The 20,944-nt window shown below is 59.3% G+C and overlaps 1 protein-coding gene across 1 annotated transcript; it reads right to left on the bottom strand.

The window, feature by feature from the left end:
* Positions 1-719: 719 nt before the first annotated feature.
* On the bottom strand, positions 720-20,680 carry LOC142302440 (sulfotransferase 6B1-like). Its single transcript, XM_075343503.1, has 6 exons — positions 20,542-20,680; positions 7,953-8,137; positions 5,348-5,474; positions 2,542-2,636; positions 1,755-1,941; positions 720-1,061 (listed from the first exon to the last, which is right to left on the bottom strand). Exons 1-6 carry the CDS (start codon positions 20,678-20,680, stop codon positions 943-945), a joined length of 852 nt encoding a protein of 283 aa, XP_075199618.1. The 3' UTR covers positions 720-942.
* Positions 20,681-20,944: the final 264 nt, after the last annotated feature.

A 20,944-nucleotide genomic window follows, 5' to 3' on the forward strand; every position in this document is an offset into this window, starting at 1 on the left:
ACTGACCCCGCTGTCCCCGGCTTTGCACTGTCCGCCACCCCCCGTTGTGCTCATCACTGACCCTGCCGTCCCCGGCTCTGCACCGTCCCCTGCCCCCCGTTGTGCTCGTCACTGACCCCCTCCGTCCCCGGCTCTGCACCGTCCCCTGTCCCCCGTTGTGCTCGTCACTGACCCTGCTGTCCCCGGCTCTGCACCGTCCACTGCCCCCCGTTGTGCTTGTCACTGACCCCGCCGTCCCCGGCTCTGCACCGTCCACTGCCCCCCGTTGTGCTTGTCACTGACCCCCCGCCGTCCCCGGCTCTGCACCGTCCACTGCCCCCCGTTGTGCTTGTCACTGACCCTGCTGTCCCCGGCTCTGCACCGTCCGCTGCCCCCCGTTGTGCTTGTCACTGACCCCGCTGTCCCCGGCTCTGCACCGTTCGCCGCCCCCCGTTCTGCTCATCACTGACCCCTCCGTCCCCGGCTCTGCACCGTCCCCTGTCCCCCGTTGTGCTCGTCACTGACCCTGCTGTCCCCGGCTCTGCACCGTCCGCTGCCCCCCGTTGTGCTTGTCACTGACCCCGCTGTCCCCGGCTCTGCACCGTCCGCTGCCCCCCGTTGTGCTTGTCACTGACCCCGCTGTCCCCGGCTCTGCACCGTCCGCTGCCCCCCGTTCTGCTCGTCACTGACCCCGTTGTCCCCGGCTCTTCACTGTCCACTAGTCCCCCGTTTGTGCTCGTCACTGACCCTGCTGTCCCCGGCTCTGCACCGTCCGCTGCCCCCCGTTGTGCTTGTCACTGACCCCGCTGTCCCCGGCTCTGCACCGTTCGCCGCCCCCCGTTCTGCTCGTCACTGACCCCGTTGTCCCCGGCTCTTCACTGTCCACTAGTCCCCCGTTTGTGCTCGTCACTGACCCCGCCGTCCGCTCTCGGGGTCTCGGAGCAGGACATGGAGCCCCGGAGCTCAGTTCTCGTAGCAGAGGTGTTTGGCCAGGCTGCTGGCGGCCATCTTTGCTCGGTACGTCTCCTCGAAGAGCCGGTTCTGCTTGTTGGTGAAGTAATCCTTCCAGTCCCCGACCGTCCCTGCAGCGAGAAGGAAAACCACCGGGTCATGGTCACATCTGGACCCCCGAGAACAGGTCGAGGGTCTCCCAGGACCACCTGCCCCATTGTGCACTGTCCCATAAGCTCAGGACTGGGACTGATGGAGTGTGACCGTACAGCTCAATGGGGGGAGCTTCCACCCTGAGGAAGGAGCGCAGCTCTGGAGCACAAGCAATACAGAGCAGAATAATCAGCAACGTGTCCACATATCCCGGGGGGCTCAGTAGTGTGGGATCTTATGGGGGGGTTCAGCAATGCGGGATCACATATGGGGGGCTCGGTAGTGTGGGATCTTATGTGGGGGTTCAGCAATGCAGGATCACATATGGGGGGAACCTCCTGCCCTGAGGAAGGAGCGCAGCTCTGGAGCACAAGCAATACAGTGCAGAATAATCCGTAACGTGTCCACATATCCCGGGGGGGGCTCAGTATTGTGGGATCTTATGGGGTGGGGTTCAGCAATGCGGGATCACATATGGGGGGCTCGGTAGTGCGGGATCTTATGGGGGGGTTCAGCAATGCAGGATCACATATGGGGGCTCGGTAGTGAGGGATCTTATGGAGGGGGATCAGTATTGTGGGATTTTATGGGGGGGTTCAGCAATGCGGGATCACATGTGGGGGGCTCGGTAGTCGGGATCTTATGGAGGCGGGATCTTATTGGGGGCTCACCTTTGCGGAATACCAGCCTTTTGTTGGGGGTGAGGGCGCACACCGGGGGGCTGGCGTCGCTGTTCTCGGTCTCTGCGCAGATTTTCATCTCGGAGAACGAGGTTTTCTTGCAGATTTCATGGATTTCGTTGTCGTTAATGTTGATCCCCAAAAAGCTGCTGATTCTCCTGACAGCCTGGAAGGGATCCTGCAAGACACGACCGCATGGATGACCACCACCCCCAGCGTGCACAGGACGACCGCATGCATGACCACCACCCCCAGCGTGCACAGGACGACCGCATGCATGACCACCACCCCCAGCGTGCACAGGACGACCGCATGCATGACCACCACCCCCAGCGTGCACAGGACGACCGCATGCATGACCACCACCCCCAGCGTGCACAGGACGACCGCATGGATGACCACCACCCCCAGCGTGCACAGGACGACCGCATGCATGACCACCACCCCCAGCGTGCACAGGACGACCGCATGGATGACCACCACCCCCAGCGTGCCCAGGACCACCGCATGGATGACTACCACCCCCAGCGTGCACAGGACGACCGCATGGATGACTACCACCCCCACCGTGCACAGGACGACCGCATGGATGACCACCACCCCCACCGTGCACAGGACGACCGCATGGATGACCACCACCCCCACCGTGCACAGGACGACCGCATGCATGACCACCACCCCCAGCGTGCACAGGACGACCGCATGCATGACCACCACCCCCAGCGTGCACAGGACGACCGCATGCATGACCACCACCCCCAGCGTGTACTTTGCTCACCTTCTTCATGGCCTCGTAGTAGAGGAAGAGCGTCCCCATCTCGTTCCTGTGCTGCTCCCAGCTCCAGATGTGATCGAACCACGAGCCACAGACAACTAAAAAGTGCGGGGACACGGGTAATTACAGGGGCCACAGGACGCACGGGGAATACAGGTTATTACAGGGGCCACAGGGGGGATACAGGTTATTACAGGGGCCACAGGACGCACAGGGGGGACACGGGTTATTACAGGGGCCACAGGACGCACCAGGGGGATACAGGTTATTACAGGGGCCACAGGGGGGATACAGGTTATTACAGGGGCCACAGGGGGGATACAGGTTATTACAGGGGCCACAGGACGCACTGGGGGAATACAGGTTATTACAGGGGCCACAGGGGGGATACAGGTTATTACAGGGGCCACAGGACGCACAGGGGGACACGGGTTATTACAGGGGCCACAGGACGCACCAGGGGGATACAGGTTATTACAGGGGCCACAGGGGGGACACGGATTATTACAGGGGCCACAGGACGAACCGGGGGGGGGGCACACGTTATTACGGGTTAGGACTTTGTTACACTGTATCAGATCAGGAGCCCCGTCCTCCCCGCTGCCGCAGATCAGGAGCCCTGCCTTCTGCCGCAGATCAGGAGCCCCGTCCTCCCCGCTGCCGCAGTTCAGGAGCCCCGTCCTCCCCGCTGCCGCAGTTCAGGAGCCCCGTCCTCCCCGCTGCCGCAGTTCAGGAGCCCCGTCCTCCCCGCTGCCGCAGATCAGGAGCCCCGCCCTCTGCTGCAGATCAGGAGCCCCGTCCTCCCCGCTGCCGCAGATCAGGAGCCCCGTCCTCCCCGCTGCCGCAGATCAGGAGCCCCGTCCTCCCCGCTGCCGCAGATCAGGAGCCCCGTCCTCCCCGCTGCAGCAGATCAGGAGCCCCGTCCTCTCCGCTGCCGCAGATCAGGAGCCCCCTCCTCTCCGCTGCCGCAGATCAGGACCCCCGCCCTCTGCTGCAGATCAGGAGCCCCGTCCTCCCCGCTGCCGCAGATCAGGAGCCCCGTCCTCCCCGCTGCCGCAGATCAGGAGCCCCGTCCTCCCCGCTACCGCAGATCAGGAGCCCCCTCCTCTCCGCTGCCTCAGATCAGGAGCCCCGTCCTCTCCGCTGCCGCAGATCAGGAGCCCCGCCCTCTGCTGCAGATCAGGAGCCCCGTCCTCCCCGCTGCCGCAGATCAGGAGCCCCGTCCTCCCCGCTGCCGCAGATCAGGAGCCCCGTCCTCCCCGCTACCGCAGATCAGGAGCCCCCTCCTCTCCGCTGCCTCAGATCAGGAGCCCCGTCCTCTCCGCTGCAGCAGATCAGGGCTTTGTTACAATGTGTCAGATCAGGAGCCGTTCTGTAACCGCAGAAGCCTCACCATAAAGGCCGGAGCGTGGGACATTCTGATGTGACCTTTGTGCCAACACGGCCCAGACAGGAACAGGCGGCTCTGTCCTCAGCCCGACCGCTGCCGCCAGTCTGTACAGTCCTCGTGTCACAGAACGTGACTAATTTGGACATGTGCCCGTGTAATCTATTACTCCCTGTTATCAGCCAGTTTATTGCTTTCTCAGAATCAGATACACAGACGATCCGATTCATTAAAGCTTCTATGACATTATTCTGATGTAGAAAGTGTTGAAAAGTCTCATAATGTTGGCAGAAGTCCAGGAGCCGGTGCCCGGCCTCATCCACGCCAGAATCTTATGTGACATCCGAGAGCCCCAGGTCAGGAGGCCGCCGCTACAGCCTGTGGTGTACCAACAATGGGGCCCGTGGGCTGAGGGGCTTCAGCTGGATGTGCATGTGAGGGCGCGCATCCTGGTGAATACATCGCAGCACAGAGACCTGTCAGGTGCCTGCACCGCAATGTGCCGCCATTAAAGGCATGAATATTCACTGCCCCCACCCCAAGTCCACGCCGAGAGGAGGGCAGGAAAAGAGGTGTGGGGAGCTGAGAATCCCGGGCGTGGGGGGCAGCGAATATGCCGGCAGCTGAGGTCGGTGTTAGTGGGCGCACATGGCAGTGATGTGCTGCGCTGCTTACACGCGTAAGACATCAGGACACCGCGCACCGGACGAGCGTATGGAAGGTGAGCAGGATCGTTTATTATATTAATGCGTGATGGGGCAATATATACTAGTATGGGCACAGGATGGGGTTTTATTTATATTTATATATATATATATATATATATATATATATATATATATACACACACCAGGATGAGGGGTGGGCCATATGTACCAGGATGGGGCCATACATACACCAGGATGGGTACAGGAGGAGGGGTGGGCCATGTGTACCAGGTTGTGGACATATATACTAGTATGGGCACAGGATGGGGGCATATATACTAGTATGGGCACAGGATGGGGGCATATATACTAGTATGGGCACAGGATGGGGTCATATATATACCAGGATGGGTACAGGAGGAGGGGTGGGCCATATGTACCAGGTTGGGGGCATATATACTAGTATGGGCACAGGATGGGGTCATATATATATATATATATATATATATATATATACCAGGATGGGTACAGGAGGAGGGGTGGGCCATATGTACCAGGTTGGGGGCATACATACACCAGGATGGGTACAGGAGGAGGGGTGGGCCATATGTACCAGGTTGGGGCATTTATACCAGCATGGGACAAGGATGGGGTAATATTTACCAGGCTGGAGGACATTAGCACAGAATTGGGGGCATTTTCTCCTTATTTTCTGCCCCTAGGTAGATCCTATAGTTCGGAAAATACTGTATGTAAGTTTTCTGCTGGGCGTTACCTTCCCCGTGCAGGAACATCTCCAGGTAGGTGCTCCAGGACTCGATGGTGGGCAGCTCGGGGTTATCTCTGTAGTAGTGATATAGAGATACGGCCGTGTCCTTAGGATTGCGGATGATGTAGATCGCCTGCAGGAAAGGTACCAAGTGTCAGATACACGGCGTCTGCCCCCCCCATGTCAGCTACGTGGCGTCTCCCCCCCCCCCCATGTCAGCTACATGGCGTCTCCCCCCCACCCCCCATGTCAGCTACATGGCGTCTCCCCCCCATGTCAGCTACGTGGCGTCTCCCCTCCTATGTCAGCTACGTGGCGTCTCCCCTCCTATGTCAGCTACGTGGCGTCTCCCCTCCTATGTCAGCTACGTGGCGTCTCCACTCCTATGTCGGCTACGTGGCGTCTCCCTCCTATGTCAGCTACGTGGCGTCTCCCCTCCTATGTCAGATACGTGGCGTCTCCCCCCCCCCCCCCCCCCATGTCAGCTACATGGCGTCTCCCCCCCCCACCCCCCATGTCAGCTACATGGCGTCTCCCCCCCATGTCAGCTACGTGGCTTCTCCCCTCCTATGTCAGCTACGTGGCGTCTCCCCTCCTATGTCAGCTACGTGGCGTCTCCCCTCCTATGTCAGCTACGTGGCGTCTCCCCTCCTATGTCGGCTACGTGGCGTCTCCCCTCCTATGTCGGCTACGTGGCGTCTCCCCTCCTATGTCGGCTACGTGGCGTCTCCCCTCCTATATCGGCTACGTGGCGTCTCCCCTCCTATGTCAGATACGTGGCGTCTCCCCTCCTATGTCAGATACGTGGCGTCTCCCCTCCTATGTCAGATACGTGGCGTCTCCCCCTGTGTCAGCTACGTGGCGTCTCCCCCCTATATCGGCTACGTGGCGTCTCCCCCCCCCCCATGTTAGCTACGTGGCGTCTCCCCCCTATATCGGCTACGTGGCGTCTCCCCCCTATGTCGGCTACGTGGCGTCTCCCCCCTATGTCAGCTACGCGGCGTCTCCCCTCCTATGTCGGCTACGTGGCGTCTCCCCTCCTATATCGGCTACGTGGCGTCTCCCCTCCTATGTCAGATACGTGGCGTCTCCCCTCCTATGTCAGATACGTGGTGTCTCCCCTCCTATGTCAGATACGTGGCGTCTCCCCCTGTGTCAGCTACGTGGCGTCTCCCCCCTATATCGGCTACGTGGCGTCTCCCCCCCCCCATGTTAGCTACGTGGCGTCTCCCCCCTATATCGGCTACGTGGCGTCTCCCCCCTATGTCGGCTACGTGGCGTCTCCCCCCCTATGTCAGCTACGCGGCGTCTCCCCTCCTATGTCGGCTACATGGCGTCTCCCCTCCTATGTCGGCTACGTGGCGTCTCCCCTCCTATGTCGGCTACGTGGCGTCTCCCCTCCTATGTCGGCTACGTGGCGTCTCCCCTCCTATGTCAGATACGTGGCGTCTCCCCTCCTATGTCAGATACGTGGCGTCTCCCCTCCTATGTCAGATACGTGGCGTCTCCCCTCCTATGTCAGATACGTGGCGTCTCCCCTCCTATGTCAGATACGTGGCGTCTCCCCTCCTATGTCAGATACGTGGCGTCTCCCCCCTATATCGGCTACGTGGCGTCTCCCCCCCATGTTAGCTACGTGGCGTCTCCCCCCCTATATCGGCTACGTGACGTCTCCCCCCTATGTTAGCTACGTGGCATCTCCCCCCTATATCGGCTACGTGGCGTCTCCCCTCCTATGTCAGATACGTGGCGTCTCCCCCTATATCGGCTACGTGGCGTCTCCCCCCCCCCATGTTAGCTACGTGGCGTCTCCCCCTATATCGGCTACGTGGCGTCTCCCCCCCCATGTTAGCTACGTGGCGTCTCCCCCTATATCGGCTACGTGGTGTCTCCCCCCTATGTCGGCTACGTGGCGTTTCCCCCCTATGTCGGCTACGTGGCGTTTCCCCCCTATGTCAGCTACGCGACGTCTCCCCCCTATATCGGCTACGTGGCGTCTCCCCCCCCCCCCCATGTCAGCTACGTGGCGTCTCCCCCCCCCCTCCATGTCAGCTACGTGGCGTCTCCCCCCCCCCTCCATGTCAGCTACGTGGCGTCTTCCCCCCCCCCATGTCAGCTACGTGGTGTCTCTATTCACTGACAGCAAGCGGAAATGTCAGCCACAGGGAGAAAACAAGATTAACGTTTCTTCTACGTTTGCAATGTATTATATCAACCTGTATGTACAAGTCCTCACACCCCCCGCGGACCCTCACACCCCCCGCGGACCCTCAGACGTCTGTGGAGCCGCACATTTCCCTCCGACCTACACACCCTCTACTGACCCTTACACCCCCGCGGATCCTCACACCTCTGTGGATCCTCACGCCCCTGCCGTCCCTTCTGTCCCTCACACCTCTGCGGACCCTCACGCCCCTGTGGACCCTCACACCTCTGCGGACCCTCACGCCCCCGTGGACCCTCACTCTCCTCGCGGACCCTCACACCCCCGCCGTCCCTCATGTCCCTTCCGTCCCTCACACCTCTGCGGACCCTCACACCCCTGTAGAACCTCACACCCCCATGGACCCTCACGCTCCCCGCGGACCCTCACGCCCCCATCGTCCCTCACCTTGCACTTTTTGGCTGTGAAGTCTCGGGGCAGCATGTGGTAGCTCAGGTGGGTGGGGATGATCCTCTTCGAGGTCACGCTGTTCAGCTCCTCCAGTTGTGAGACGTCTCCAAACTCAATGGGTGACGTCAGAGCGACTTTAGAGGAGTAAAGATGCTTCATGATCTCTGCCAGCCAGTGCGTGCCTGGAGGAAGCAACAGCTCAGCGAGCGGCGCACACCGACAACACTGCCACAGTCTGATCGCCAGCAGCGCTTCATGGCTTGTGTCTGCACTTCACACGGTGTGGCGAAAATTACTACCTGCCCCTCTCCTGTAGCTGTGGGGTGTTACTGTCTCTCCTGCTCCTCTCCTGTAGCTGTGGGGTGTTACTGTCTCCCCTGCCCCTCTCCTGTAGCTGCGGGGTGTTACTGTCTCCCCTGCCCCTCTCCTGTAGCTGTGGGGTGTTACTGTCTCTCCTGCTCCTCTCCTGTAGCTGCGGGGTGTTTCTGTCTCCCCTGCTCCTCTCCTGTAGCTGCGGGGTGTTACTGTCTCTCCTGCTCCTCTCCTGTAGCTGCGGGGTGTTACTGTCTCCCCTGCTCCTCTCCTGTAGCTGCGGGGTGTTACTGTCTCTCCTGCTCCTCTCCTGTAGCTGCGGGGTGTTACTGTTTCTCCTGCTCCTCTCCTGTAGCTGCGGGGTGTTATGGTTTCCCCTGCTCCTCTCCTGTAGCTGCGGGGTGTTACTGTCTCTCCTACTCCTCTCCTGTAGCTGCGGGGTGTTTCTGTCTCCCCTGCTCCTCTCCTGTAGCTGCGGGGCGTTACTGTCTCTCCTGCTCCTCTCCTGTAGCTGCGGGGCGTTACTGTCTCCCCTGCTCCTCTCCTGTAGCTGCGGGGTGTTATGGTCTCCCCTGCTCCTCTCCTGTAGCTGTGGGGTGTTTCTGTCTCCCCTGCTCCTCTCCTGTAGCTGCGGGGTGTTACTGTCTCCCCTGCTCCTCTCCTGTAGCTGCGGGGCGTTACTGTCTCCCCTGCTCCTCTCCTGTAGCTGCGGGGTGTTATGGTCTCCCCTGCTCCTCTCCTGTAGCTGCGGGGTGTTTCTGTCTCCCCTGCTCCTCTCCTGTAGCTGCGGGGCGTTACTGTCTCCCCTGCTCCTCTCCTGTAGCTGCGGGGTGTTATGGTCTCCCCTGCTCCTCTCCTGTAGCTGCGGGGCGTTACTGTCTCTCCTGCTCCTCTCCTGTAGCTGCGGGGCGTTACTGTCTCCCCTGCTCCTCTCCTGTAGCTGCGGGGTGTTATGGTCTCCCCTGCTCCTCTCCTGTAGCTGCGGGGTGTTACTGTCTCCCCTGCTCCTCTCCTGTAGCTGCGGGGTGTTAGGCTATGTCCGCACATTGCTTTTTACCTGCTTTTTACCTGCTTTTTTGCTGCTTTTTCAACTGCAGCGTTTAATGGCACAATGGTTGTGTTCTGCTTTTCAAGCAAAGTCTATGGGAATTTGGGTTTCTTGTCCGCACTATGCAGTTCAAACTGCAGCCTTTTTGTTGCAGAACTTTGGTCAAAAACTCAGCTTTGCAGTGCAAAACCCAAATGGCAAAAACAATTGACATGTCAATTGTTTTTGCCATTTGGGTTTTGCACTGCAAAGCTGAGTTTTTGACCAAAGTTCTGCAACAAAAAGGCTGCAGTTTGAACTGCATAGTGCGGACAAGAAACCCAAATTCCCATAGACTTTGCTTGAAAAGCAGAACACAACCATTGTGCCATTAAACGCTGCAGTTGAAAAAGCAGCAAAAAAGCAGGTAAAAAGCAGGTAAAAAGCAACGTGCGGACATAGCCTTACTGTCTCCCCTGCTCCTCTCTTGTAGCTGTGGGGTGTTACTGTCTCCCCTGCTCCTCTCCTGTAGCTGTGGGCTGTTACTGTCTCCCCTGCTCCTCACATGTAGCTGCGGGGTGTTACTGTCTCCCCTGCTCCTCTCCTGTAGCTGCGGGGTGTTACTGTCTCTCCTGCTCCTCTCCTGTAGCTGCGGGGTGTTATGGTCTCCCCTGCTCCTCTCCTGTAGCTGCGGGGTGTTATGGTCTCCCCTGCTCCTCTCCTGTAGCTGCGGGGTGTTACTGTCACCCCTGCTCCTCTCCTGTGGCTGCGGGGTGTTATTGTCTCCCCTGCTCCTCTCCTGTAGCTGTGGGCTGTTACTGTCACCCCTGCTTCTCTCCTGTAGCTGCGGGGTGTTATGGTTTCCCCTGCTCCTCTCCTGTAGCTGTGGGCTGTTACTGTCTCTCCTGCTCCTCTCTTGTAGCTGTGGGGTGTTACTGTCACTCCTGCTCCTCTCTTGTAGCTGCGGGGTGTTACTGTCTCCCCTTCTCCTCTCCTGTAGCTGCGGGGTGTTACGGTCACTCCTGCTCCTCTCCTGTAGCTGTGGGGTGTTACTGTCTCCCCTGCTCCTCTCCTGTAGCTGCGGGGCGTTACTGTCTCCCCTGCTCCTCTCCTGTAGCTGCGGGGTGTTACTGTCTCCCCTGCTCCTCTCCTGTAGCTGCGGGGTGTTACTGTCTCCCCTGCTCCTCTCCTGTAGCTGCGGGGCGTTACTGTCTCTCCTGCTCCTCTCCTGTAGCTGCGGGGTGTTACTGTCTCCCCTGCTCCTCTCCTGTAGCTGCGGGGTGTTTCTGTCTCCCCTGCTCCTCTCCTGTAGCTGTGGGGTGTTACTGTCTCTCCTGCTCCTCTCCTGTAGCTGTGGGGTGTTACTGTCTCTCCTGCTTCTCTCCTGTAGCTGTGGGGTGTTACTGTCTCTCCTGCTCCTCTCCTGTAGCTGCGGGGTGTTATTGTCTCTCCTGCTTCTCTCCTGTAGCTGTGGGGTGTTACTGTCTCTCCTGCTCCTCTCCTGTAGCTGCGGGGTGTTACTGTCTCTCCAGCTCCTTTCCTGTAGCTGTGGGGTGTTACTGTCTCTCCTGCTCCTCTCCTGTAGCTGCGGGGTGTTTCTGTCTCCCCTGCTCCTCTCCTGTAGCTGCGGGGCGTTACTGTCTCCCCTGCTCCTCTCCTGTAGCTGCGGGGTGTTACTGTCTCCCCTGCTCCTCTCCTGTAGCTGCGGGGCGTTACTGTCTCCCCTGCTCCTCTCCTGTAGCTGCGGGGTGTTACTGTCTCTCCTGCTCTCCTGTAGCTGCGGGGTGTTACTGTCTCTCCTGCTCCTCTCCTGTAGCTGCGGGGCGTTACTGTCTCTCCTGCTCCTCTCCTGTAGCTGCGGGGTGTTACTGTCTCCCCTGCTCCTCTCCTGTAGCTGCGGGGTGTTACTGTCTCTCCTGCTCCTCTCCTGTAGCTGCGGGGTGTTATGGTCTCCCCTGCTCCTCTCCTGTAGCTGCGGGGTGTTATGGTCTCCCCTGCTCCTCTCCTGTAGCTGCGGGGTGTTACTGTCACCCCTGCTCCTCTCCTGTGGCTGCGGGGTGTTATTGTCTCCCCTGCTCCTCTCCTGTAGCTGTGGGCTGTTACTGTCTCTCCTGCTCCTCTCTTGTAGCTGTGGGGTGTTACTGTCACTCCTGCTCCTCTCTTGTAGCTGCGGGGTGTTACTGTCTCCCCTTCTCCTCTCCTGTAGCTGCGGGGTGTTACGGTCACTCCTGCTCCTCTCCTGTAGCTGTGGGGTGTTACTGTCTCCCCTGCTCCTCTCCTGTAGCTGCGGGGCGTTACTGTCTCCCCTGCTCCTCTCCTGTAGCTGCGGGGTGTTACTGTCTCCCCTGCTCCTCTCCTGTAGCTGCGGGGTGTTACTGTCTCCCCTGCTCCTCTCCTGTAGCTGCGGGGCGTTACTGTCTCTCCTGCTCCTCTCCTGTAGCTGCGGGGTGTTACTGTCTCCCCTGCTCCTCTCCTGTAGCTGCGGGGTGTTTCTGTCTCCCCTGCTCCTCTCCTGTAGCTGTGGGGTGTTACTGTCTCTCCTGCTCCTCTCCTGTAGCTGTGGGGTGTTACTGTCTCTCCTGCTTCTCTCCTGTAGCTGTGGGGTGTTACTGTCTCTCCTGCTCCTCTCCTGTAGCTGCGGGGTGTTATTGTCTCTCCTGCTTCTCTCCTGTAGCTGTGGGGTGTTACTGTCTCTCCTGCTCCTCTCCTGTAGCTGCGGGGTGTTACTGTCTCTCCTGCTCCTCTCCTGTAGCTGAGGGGTGTTACTGTCTCTCCTGCTCCTCTCCTGTAGCTGTGGGGTGTTACTGTCTCCCCTGCTCCTCTCCTGTAGCTGTGGGGCGTTACTGTCTCTCCTGCTCCTCTCCTGTAGCTGCGGGGCGTCACTGTCACTCCTGCTCCTCTCCTGTAGCTGCGGGGTGTTCCTGTCTCCCCTGCTCCTCTCCTGTAGCTGCGGGGTGTTCCTGTCTCCCCTGCTCCTCTCCTGTAGCTGCGGGGTGTTCCTGTCTCCCCTGCTCCTCTCCTGTAGCTGCGGGGCGTTACTGTCACTCCTGCTCCTCTCCTGTAGCTGCGGGGTGTTACTGTCTCTCCTGCTCCTCTCCTGTAGCTGTGGGGTGTTACTGTCACTCCTGCTCCTCTCCTGTAGCTGCGGGGTGTTACTGTCTCCCCTGCTCCTTTCCTGTAGCTGTGGGGTGTTACTGTCTCTCCTGCTTCTCTCCTGTAGCTGCGGGGTGTTACTGTCTCTCCTGCTCCTCTCCTGTAGCTGCGGGGCGTTACTGTCTCTCCTGCTTCTCTCCTGTAGCTGCGGGGTGTTACTGTCTCTCCTGCTCCTCTCCTGTAGCTGTGGGGTGTTACTGTCTCTCCTGCTTCTCTCCTGTAGCTGCGGGGTGTTACTGTCTCTCCTGCTTCTCTCCTGTAGCTGCGGGGTGTTATGGTCTCCCCTGCTCCTCTCCTGTAGCTGCGGGGTGTTACTGTCTCCCCTGCTCCTCTCCTGTAGCTGCGGGGGTGTTTCTGTCTCTCCTGCTCCTCTCCTGTAGCTGTGGGGTGTTACTGTCTCCCCTGCTCCTTTCCTGTAGCTGCGGGGTGTTACTGTCTTTCCTGCTCCTCTCCTGTAGCTGTGGGGTGTTACTGTCTCCCCTGCTTCTCTCCTTTAGCTGCGGGGTGTTTCTGTCTCCCCTGCTTCTCTCCTGTAGCTGCGGGGTGTTACTGTCACTCCTGCTCCTCTACTGTAGCTGTGGGGTGTTACTGTCTCCCCTGCTCCTCTCCTGTAGCTGCGGGGTGTTACTGTCTCCCCTGCTCCTCTCCTGTAGCTGCGGGGTGTTTCTGTCTCCCCTGTTCCTCTCCTGTAGCTGCGGGGTGTTACTGTCTCTCCTGCTCCTCTCCTGTAGCTGTGGGGTGTTTCTGTCTCCCCTGCTCCTTTCCTGTAGCTGTGGGGTGTTACTGTCTCTCCTGCTCCTCTCCTGTAGCTGCGGGGTGTTTCTGTCTCCCCTGCTCCTTTCCTGTAGCTGTGTGGTGTTACTGTCTCTCCTGCTCCTCTCCTGTAGCTGCGGGGTGTTACTGTCTCCCCTGCTCCTCTCCTGTAGCTGCGGGGTGTTACTGTCTCTCCTGCTCCTCTCCTGTAGCTGCGGGGCGTTACTGTCTCTCCTGCTTCTCTCCTGTAGCTGCGGGGTGTTACTGTCTCTCCTGCTCCTCTCCTGTAGCTGTGGGGTGTTACTGTCTCTCCTGCTTCTCTCCTGTAGCTGCGGGGTGTTACTGTCTCTCCTGCTTCTCTCCTGTAGCTGCGGGGTGTTATGGTCTCCCCTGCTCCTCTCCTGTAGCTGCGGGGGTGTTTCTGTCTCTCCTGCTCCTCTCCTGTAGCTGTGGGGTGTTACTGTCTCCCCTGCTCCTTTCCTGTAGCTGCGGGGTGTTACTGTCTTTCCTGCTCCTCTCCTGTAGCTGTGGGGTGTTACTGTCTCCCCTGCTTCTCTCCTTTAGCTGCGGGGTGTTTCTGTCTCCCCTGCTTCTCTCCTGTAGCTGCGGGGTGTTACTGTCACTCCTGCTCCTCTACTGTAGCTGTGGGGTGTTACTGTCTCCCCTGCTCCTCTCCTGTAGCTGCGGGGTGTTACTGTCTCCCCTGCTCCTCTCCTGTAGCTGCGGGGTGTTTCTGTCTCCCCTGTTCCTCTCCTGTAGCTGCGGGGTTTTACTGTCTCTCCTGCTCCTCTCCTGTAGCTGTGGGGTGTTACTGTCTCCCCTGCTCCTCTCCTGTAGCTGCGGGGTGTTTCTGTCTCCCCTGCTCCTTTCCTGTAGCTGTGGGGTGTTACTGTCTCTCCTGCTCCTCTCCTGTAGCTGTGGGGTGTTACTGTCTCTCCTGCTTCTCTCCTGTAGCTGCGGGGTGTTACTGTCTCTCCTGCTCCTCTCCTGTAGCTGCGGGGTGTTTCTGTCTCCCCTGCTCCTTTCCTGTAGCTGTGTGGTGTTACTGTCTCTCCTGCTCCTCTCCTGTAGCTGTGGGGTGTTACTGTCTCTCCTGCTTCTCTCCTGTAGCTGCGGGGTGTTACTGTCTCCCGTGCTTCTCTCCTTTTAGCTGCGGGGTGTTTCTGTCTCCCCTGCTTCTCTCCTGTAGCTGCGGGGTGTTACTGTCTCTCCTGCTCCTCTCCTGTAGCTGCGGGGTGTTACTGTCTCCTGCTCCTCTCCTGTAGCTGCGGGGTGTTTCTGTCTCCCCTGCTTCTCTCCTGTAGCTGCGGGGTGTTACTGTCTCCCCTGCTCCTCTCCTGTAGCTGCGGGGTGTTACTGTCTCTCCTGCTCCTCTCCTGTAGCTGTGGGGTGTTACTGTCTCTCCTGCTCCTCTCCTGTAGCTGCGGGGCGTTACTGTCTCCCCTGCTCCTCTCCTGTAGCTGCGGGGTGTTACTGTCTCCCCTGCTCCTCTCCTGTAGCTGCGGGGTGTTACTGTCTCTCCTGCTCCTCTCCTGTAGCTGCGGGGTGTTACTGTCTCTCCTGCTCCTCTCCTGTAGCTGCGGGGTGTTACAGTCACTCCTGCTCCTCTCCTGTAGCTGCGGGGTGTTACTGTCTCCCCTGCTCCTCTCCTGTAGCTGTGGGGTGTTACTGTCTCTCCTGCTCCTCTCCTGTAGCTGTGGGGTGTTACTGTCTCCCCTGCTCCTTTCCTGTAGCTGTGGGGTGTTACTGTCTCTCCTGCTCCTCTCCTGTAGCTGCGGGGCGTTACTGTCACCTCTGCTCCTCTCCTGTAGCTGCGGGGCGTTACTGTCTCCCCTGCTCCTCTCCTGTAGCTGTGGGGTGTTACTGTCTCTCCTGCTCCTCTCCTGTAGCTGTGGGGTGTTACTGTCTCTCCTGCTTCTCTCCTGTAGCTGTGGGGTGTTCCTGTCTCTCCTGCTACTCTCCTGTAGCTGTGGGGTGTTACTGTCTCTCCTGCTCCTCTCCTGTAGCTGCGGGGCGTTACTGTCACCTCTGCTCCTCTCCTGTAGCTGCGGGGCGTTACTGTCTCCCCTGCTCCTCTCCTGTAGCTGTGGGGTGTTACTGTCTCTCCTGCTCCTCTCCTGTAGCTGTGGGGTGTTACTGTCTCCCCTGCTTCTCTCCTGTAGCTGCGGGGTGTTACTGTCTCTCCTGCTCCTCTCCTGTAGCTGCAGGGCGTTACTGTCACCTCTGCTCCTCTCCTGTAGCTGCGGGGTGTTATTGTCTCTCCTGCTTCTCTCCTGTAGCTGTGGGGTGTTACTGTCTCCCCTGCTCCTCTCCTGTAGCTGCGGGGCGTTACTGTCTCTCCTGCTCCTCTCCTGTAGCTGCGGGGTGTTACTTTCTCTCCTGCTCCTCTCCTGTAGCTGTGGGGCATTACTGTCACCTCTGCTCCTCTCCTGTAGCTGCGGGGTGTTACTGTCTCCCCTGCTCCTCTCCTGTAGCTGCGGGGTGTTACTGTCTCCCCTGATTCTCTCCTGTAGCTGCGGGGTGTTACTGTCTCTCCTGCTCCTCTCCTGTAGCTGCGGGGCGTTACTGTCACTCCTGCTCCTCTCCTGTAGCTGCGGGGTGTTCCTGTCTCCCCTGCTCCTCTCCTGTAGCTGCGGGTCGTTACTGTCACTTCCGCTCCTCTCCTGTAGCTGTGGGGTGTTACTGTCTCTCCTGCTTCTCTCCTGTAGCTGTGGGGTGTTACTGTCTCTCCTGCTTCTCTCCTGTAGCTGCGGGGTGTTACTGTCTCCCCTGCTCCTCTCCTGTAGCTGCGGGGTGTTACTGTCTCTCCTGCTCCTCTCCTGTAGCTGTGGGGTGTTACTGTCACTCCTGCTCCTCTCCTGTAGCTGTGGGGCGTTACTGTCTCTCCTGCTCCTCTCCTGTAGCTGCGGGGCGTTACTGTCACTCCTGCTCCTCTCCTGTAGCTGCGGGGCGTTACTGTCACCTCTGCTCCTCTCCTGTAGCTGTGGGGTGTTATTGTCTCCCCTGCTCCTCTCCTGTAGCTGTGGGGTGTTACTGTCACTCCTGCTCCTCTCCTGTAGCTGCGGGGTGTTACTGTCTCTCCTGCTCCTCTCCTGTAGCTGCGGGGCGTTACTGTCACCTCTGCTCCTCTCCTGTAGCTGCGGGGTGTTACTATCACCCCTGCTTCTCTCCTGTAGCTGTGGGGTGTTACTGTCTCTCCTGCTCCTCTCCTGTAGCTGCGGGGTGTTACTGTCTCCCCTGCTCCTCTCCTGTATCTGTGGGGCGTTACTGTCTCTCCTGCTCCTCTCCTGTAGCTGCGGGGTGTTACTGTCTCTCCTGCTCCTCTCCTGTAGCTGTGGGGCGTTACTGTCACCTCTGCTCCTCTCCTGTAGCTGCGGGGTGTTACTGTCTCCCCTGCTCCTTTCCTGTAGCTGTGGGGTGTTACTGTCTCCCCTGCTCCTCTCCTGTAGCTGTGGGGTGTTACTGTCTCTCCTGCTCCTCTCCTGTAGCTGCGGGGTGTTACTGTCTCCCCTGCTCCTCTCCTGTAGCTGTGGGGTGTTACTGTCTCTCCTGCTCCTCTCCTGTAGCTGCGGGGTGTTACTGTCTCCCCTGCTCCTCTCCTGTAGCTGTGGGGTGTTACTGTCTCTCCTGCTCCTCTCCTGTAGCTGCGGGGTGTTACTGTCTCCCCTGCTTCTCTCCTGTAGCTGCGGGGTGTTACTGTCTCTCCTGCTCCTCTCCTGTAGCTGCAGGGCGTTACTGTCTCCCCTGCTCCTCTCCTGTAGCTGCGGGGTGTTACTGTCTCTCCTGCGCCTCTCCTGTAGCTGCGGGGTGTTACTGTCTCCCCTGCTCCTCTCCTGTAGCTGCGGGGTGTTACTGTCTCTCCTGCTCTCCTGTAGCTGCGGGGTGTTACTGTCTCTCCTGCTCCTCTCCTGTAGCTGCGGGGCGTTACTGTCTCTCCTGCTCCTCTCCTGTAGCTGTGGGGTGTTTCTGTCTCCCCTGCTCCTCTCCTGTAGCTGCGGGGTGTTTCTGTCACCTCTGCTCATCTCCTGCAGCTGCGGGGTGTTTCTGTCTCCCCTGCTCCTCTCCTGTAGCTGTGGGGTGTTACTGTCTCTCCTGCTCCTCTCCTGTAGCTGTGGCGTGTTACTATCACCCCTGCTCCTCTCCTGTAGCTGCGGGGTGTTACTGTCTCCCCTGCTCTTCTCCTGTAGCTGTGGGGTGTTACTGTCTCTCCTGCTCCTCTCCTGTAGCTGCGGGGTGTTATGGTCTCCCCTGCTCCTCTCCTGTAGCTGCGGGGTGTTTCTGTCTCCCCTGCTCCTTTCCTGTAGCTGCGGGGTGTTACTGTCTCCCCTGCTCCTCTCCTGTAGCTGTGGGGTGTTACTGTCTCCCCTGCTCCTCTCCTGTAGCTGCGGGGTGTTACTGTCTCTCCTGCTCCTCTCCTGTAGCTGCGGGGTGTTACTGTCTCCCCTGCTCCTCTCCTGTAGCTGCGGGGTGTTATGGTCTCCCCTGCTCCTCTCCTGTAGCTGCGGGGTGTTCCTGTCTCCCCTGCTTCTCTCCTGTAGCTGCGGGGTGTTACTGTCTCCCCTGCTCCTCTCCTGTAGCTGCGGGGTGTTACTGTCTCCCCTGCTCCTCTCCTGTAGCTGCGGGGTGTTACTGTCTCCCCTGCTCCTCTCCTGTAGCTGCGGGGTGTTACTGTCTCCCCTGCTCCTCTCCTGTAGCTGTTGGGTGTTACTGTCTCTCCTGCTCATCTCCTGTAGCTGCGGGGTGTTACTGTCTCCCCTGCTTCTCTCCTGTAGCTGAGGGGTGTTACTGTCTCTCCTGCTCCTCTCCTGTAGCTGCAGGGCGTTACTGTCTCCCCTGCTCCTCTCCTGTAGCTGCGGGGTGTTACTGTCTCTCCTGCACCTCTCCTGTAGCTGCGGGGTGTTACTGTCTCCCCTGCTCCTCTCCTGTAGCTGCGGGGTGTTACTGTCTCTCCTGCTCTCCTGTAGCTGCGGGGTGTTACTGTCTCTCCTGCTCCTCTCCTGTAGCTGCGGGGCGTTACTGTCTCTCCTGCTCCTCTCCTGTAGCTGCGGGGCGTTACTGTCTCTCCTGCTCCTCTCCTGTAGCTGCGGGGTGTTACTGTCTCCCCTGCTCCTCTCCTGTAGCTGCGGGGTGTTACTGTCTCCCCTGCTCCTCTCCTGTAGCTGTGGGGTGTTTCTGTCTCCCCTGCTCCTCTCCTATAGCTGCGGGGTGTTTCTGTCACCTCTGCTCATCTCCTGCAGCTGCGGGGCGTTACTGTCTCTCCTGCTCCTCTCCTGTAGCTGCGGGGCGTTACTGTCTCTCCTGCTCCTCTCCTGCTCCTCTCCTGTAGCTGCGGGGTGTTTGTCTCCCCTGCTCCTCTCCTGTAGCTGTGGGGTGTTACTGTCTCTCCTGCTCCTCTCCTGTAGCTGTGGCGTGTTACTATCACCCCTGCTCCTCTCCTGTAGCTGCAGGGTGTTATGGTCTCCCCTGCTTCTCTCCTGTAGCTGCGGGGTGTTACTGTCTCCCCTGCTTCTCTCCTGTAGCTGCGGGGTGTTACTGTCTCCCCTGCTTCTCTCCTGTAGCTGCGGGGTGTTACTGTCTCCCCTGCTCCTCTCCTGTAGCTGCGGGGTGTTTCTGTCTCCCCTGCTCCTCTCCTGTAGCTGCGGGGTGTTTCTGTCTCCCCTGCTCCTTTCCTGTAGCTGCGGGGTGTTACTGTCTCCCCTGCTCCTCTCCTGTAGCTGTGGGGTGTTACTGTCTCCCCTGCTCCTCTCCTGTAGCTGCGGGGTGTTACTGTCTCTCTTGCTCCTCTCCTGTAGCTGCGGGGTGTTATGGTCTCCCCTGCTTCTCTCCTGTAGCTGCGGGGTGTTACTGTCTCCCCTGCTTCTCTCCTGTAGCTGCGGGGTGTTACTGTCTCCCCTGCTCCTCTCCTGTAGCTGCGGGGTGTTACGGTCTCCCCTGCTCCTCTCCTGTAGCTGCGGGGTGTTACGGTCTCCCCTGCTCCTCTCCTGTAGCTGCGGGGTGTTACTGTCTCCCCTGCTCCTCTCCTGTAGCTGCGGGGTGTTACTGTCTCCCCTGCTCCTCTCCTGTAGCTGCGGGGTGTTTCTGTCTCCCCTGCTCCTCTCCTGTAGCTGCGGGGTGTTATGGTCTCCCCTGCTCCTCCTGTAGCTGCGGGGTGTTACTGTCTCCCCTGCTCCTCTCCTGTAGCTGCGGGGTGTTACTGTCTCCCCTGCTCCTCTCCTGTAGCTGCGGGGTGTTATGGTCTCCCCTGCTCCTCTCCTGTAGCTGTGGGGTGTTATGGTCTCCCCTGCTCCTCTCCTGTAGCTGCGGGGTGTTACTGTCTCCCCTGCTTCTCTCCTGTAGCTGCGGGGTGTTACTGTCTCCCCTGCTTCTCTCCTGTAGCTGCGGGGTGTTACTGTCTCCCCTGCTCCTCTCCTGTAGCTGCGGGGTGTTATGGTCTCCCCTGCTCCTCTCCTGTAGCTGTGGGGTGTTATGGTCTCCCCTGCTTCTCTCCTGTAGCTGCGGGGTGTTACTGTCTCCCCTGCTTCTCTCCTGTAGCTGCGGGGTGTTACTGTCTCCCCTGCTCCTCTCCTGTAGCTGCGGGGTGTTACTGTCTCCCCTGCTCCTCTCCTGTAGCTGCGGGGTGTTATGGTCTCCCCTGCTCCTCTCCTGTAGCTGTGGGGTGTTATGGTCTCCCCTGCTTCTCTCCTGTAGCTGCGGGGTGTTACTGTCTCCCCTGCTTCTCTCCTGTAGCTGCGGGGTGTTACTGTCTCCCCTGCTTCTCTCCTGTAGCTGCGGGGTGTTACTGTCTCCCCTGCTCCTCTCCTGTAGCTGCGGGGTGTTATGGTCTCCCCTGCTCCTCTCCTGTAGCTGTGGGGTGTTATGGTCTCCCCTGCTTCTCTCCTGTAGCTGTGGGGTGTTATGGTCTCCCCTGCTTCTCTCCTGTAGCTGCGGGGTGTTACTGTCTCCCCTGCTTCTCTCCTGTAGCTGCGGGGTGTTACTGTCTCCCCTGCTCCTCTCCTGTAGCTGCGGGGTGTTATGGTCTCCCCTGCTCCTCTCCTGTAGCTGCGGGGTGTTATGGTCTCTCCTGCTCCTCTCCTGTAGCTGTGGGGCGTTACTGTCTCCCCTGCTCCTCTCCTGTAGCTGCGGGGTGTTATTGTCTTATGGGGCGTTATTTTGGGGTCCTTACACAATGGTGCTTTCCCGTATCTGCCGCAGACCCCTGGTGCCTGTCCTCCCCTGTCACAGGTGCCACAGAGAGGGCCATGTTGGGGGGGACATCGGCAATCAGCCGCCACACCCCAGCTTCTGGTCAGCGCTCACATCGGGGACCTGTTCTAGGACGGATGGATAAAGCATTGTAATTACCAGATTTTGGGTAGGAGACGAGGAGCAGGTCGTCCTCCCGGGCCTGGAATCCATCCAAGGATCGGAGCAGCTCCGCAGAGGAGCGGGTGGTGAAGGGGATGCCACTGAAGATGTGGAGGAGCTCTGTCTGGAGAGACATGGTGCTGGGGATGCGGCGGTGGCACCAGTGCCAGGCTTTATATACCCGGCAGGAGGGCGGCTGCGCCCGATACTTGCAGCCTATTGATTATAAACACAAGTTATCTGGAAGTTTATGGCTCGTAATGACTCAGGCGATACATTGTAACACGAGGAGCTCTGCTACATTCTTTATATATTTCTGATTGCGGAACCTTTATGTATAGAGTGAACCCGCTGACATCGCATCTGCCCTTATCACCGCCAGTAATGGCCCCCTTATCGG

Source organism: Anomaloglossus baeobatrachus, chromosome 4, assembly GCF_048569485.1.
Source record: "Anomaloglossus baeobatrachus isolate aAnoBae1 chromosome 4, aAnoBae1.hap1, whole genome shotgun sequence".
In the NCBI taxonomy this organism is placed as follows: Eukaryota; Metazoa; Chordata; class Amphibia; order Anura; family Aromobatidae; genus Anomaloglossus; species Anomaloglossus baeobatrachus.